The sequence below is a fragment of the Nicotiana tabacum genome, chromosome 16, assembly GCF_000715075.1.
Source record: "Nicotiana tabacum cultivar K326 chromosome 16, ASM71507v2, whole genome shotgun sequence".
Lineage (NCBI taxonomy): Eukaryota > Viridiplantae > Streptophyta > Magnoliopsida > Solanales > Solanaceae > Nicotiana > Nicotiana tabacum.
In genome coordinates this window covers 72,687,988-72,690,385 of record NC_134095.1, presented here as the reverse complement: position 1 = coordinate 72,690,385, position 2,398 = coordinate 72,687,988, and the positions used below count along the sequence as shown (strand labels likewise).

Here is a 2,398-nt window from a genome sequence, read left to right as displayed (position 1 = left end):
TAATGAGATCGATGTTCGGCAAAAGAAAAGAATCTTTAGGGCATTCCTTGTTCAAGTCCTTATAGTCTATGCACATTCTAAGTTTATTTCCCTTCTTAGGGACTACCACTATATTTGCTAGCCATTCGGGATATTTTACTTCCCGTATAGATCCTATTTTGAGAAGTTTGGTTACCTCGTACTTGAAGAATGTATAATTAACCTCGGACTGGGGTCTTCTCTTTGGTTTACTGTATGGAACTTTAGGTCCAAGCTTAGTTGATGGGTGGTGATCTCTGGTGGGATCCCAGTCATTTCGAGATGGGACCAGGCAAAACAATCTATGTTATCTAAAAAGAATTGAATAAGATTTTCCCTGAGCTCGGGAGTTAACCCCATGCCTAGGTATACCTTTTGATGGGGCAGGTGCTCGATTAGTATGATTTGTTCCAGCTCCTCTACCATTGACTTCGTTGCATCAAAATCATCGGGGATTATGAAGGTTCGGGGTATCATATAATCATCATCCCCAATGGTTTCCTATTCCTCCGATCGGGCCGAGGATGGTGATTGTGGTTGTTATTTGACTTCCTGTTTTCCCCTCGACTCTGATCCCTTCGTTGATGAAAGCACCGATACGGGTATCACTTCGTCGATTACAAACACTTCTTTGGCGGTGGGTTGTTCACCATACAACATTTTGACTCCTTCCAGTGTTGGGAACTTCAGGACTTGATGAAGGGTCAAGGGTACTACCCTCATGTTATGAATCCAAGGCCTTCCGAGCAGTGCGTTGTACCTCATGTCACCTCCGATCATATGGAGCTTTGTTTCTTGGATGGTTCTGGCCATATTTAATCGTAAAATGATTTTCCCTTTGGTGGTTTCACTTGCCATGTTTAAGTCGTTAAGCTCGAGCTGCAGGCACAATTTGATCTTGGAGGCCGAATTGCTCTATGACCCTTGATCGAATAATATTTGCCGAGCTACCTGGATGAATCAACACACGTTTAACTTGAATTTTATTCATAAGGATAGATATTACACGTGTGTTGTTGTGAGGTTTTTCGATCCCTTCTGTATCATCATCATTAAAAGACAAGGTTTCTTCTGGTAAGTAGTCCCGAGTTTGCTTTTCCCTTGTGATCATCACCTTGGTGCATTTAAATACCGGTCCTTGAGGAACATCGACTCCACCAACGATCATATGAATTACATGTTGTGGCTTTTCCTGCTCGTTTTGTCTGTTTGAATCTATGTTTATGAAGTGGTTCTTGGCTCGATCACTTAAGAATTCTCAAAGGTGCCCCTCGATGAACAACAGAGCTACTTCATCCCTTAGTTGTATGCAGTCTTCTGTTTTATGGCCATGAGTGCCATAATACTTGCATATTTGGTTTGGTTTTCTTTGGGCCTGATATGTCTTCAGAGGTCGAGGCCTCCTGGTATCTTTGATATGCCCAATGGTCGATACTATGGCAGAAGTATCTATGCTGAAATTATATTCTGACAGTCGAGGTGCTTCTTTGGACTCGGTATCCCTATCGAAACCACTCTTGCTCATGAGCCCTCGGGAGTTTTGTCCCTTGTCATTCCTTCTACCATTCCGAACAGAGTTGTGCCCACACTCGCTATTTCTTTGATCTTTCCCGTATGGCTGATATTGGTCTCTGTTCGATTGTGGTTTTCGATCGACATCCCTTCTAACTCTTTCCACAGACCTATTGGGATAAATCAAACAAAGTGGAGCCCCTAATTGATCGTCTTCGACCCTAATCTTCGACTGATATCGATTATGTACATCGGACCAAGTGACTACTGGGTATTCGATCAAATTTTGCTTTAATTGTTGTGAAGCTATAGAACTCCGCTCGTTGAGACCTTGAGTGAAGGCTTGAACAGCCCAATCGTCGGTGACCGGTGGCAAATCCATCTGTTCCATTTGAAATCGAGATACAAATTCGTTGAGCATCTCGTTGTCTTTTTGCCTTACTTTAAATAGGTTCGATTTTCTAGTTGCAACCTTAATGGCTCCAGCGTGAGCCTTTGTAAAGGAATCTGCAAGCATAGCAAATGAATCAATAGTGTTAGGCGGAAAATTATGATACCATATCATAGCACCCTTTGATAGAGTTTCTCCAAATTTCTTCAGCAACATGTATTCAATTTCATCATCTTCCAAGTCATTTCCTTTGATGGCGCATGTGTATAAGGTAACATGTTCATTTGAATCAGTGATCCCGTTGTATTTAGGGATCTCAAGCATACAGAATTTTTTGGGAATTTGCTTAGGAGCCGCACTTGGGGGAAAAGGCTTCTGCACGAACTTCTTCGAATCCAATCATTTCAGAATCGGTGGTTCCCCCGGAAATTGGTCAATCCTGGAGTTATAAGTTTCCACCTTCTTATAATTTTCCTC

The 2,398-nt window shown here is 42.2% G+C and overlaps 1 protein-coding gene across 1 annotated transcript; it reads right to left on the bottom strand.

Annotated features, from left to right (window-relative positions):
* Positions 1–1,276: 1,276 nt before the first annotated feature.
* On the bottom strand, positions 1,277–2,095 carry LOC142170284 (uncharacterized). Its single transcript, XM_075232161.1, has one exon. It carries the CDS (start codon positions 2,093–2,095, stop codon positions 1,277–1,279), a length of 819 nt encoding a protein of 272 aa, XP_075088262.1.
* Between the last annotated feature and the right edge of the window lie 303 nt (positions 2,096–2,398).

Bases quoted from the DNA above. Each gene is read 5' to 3' on its own strand.
- LOC142170284 (XM_075232161.1), bottom strand. From the start codon at position 2,095: ATGATATGGTATCATAATTTTCCGCCTAACACTATTGATTCATTTGCT.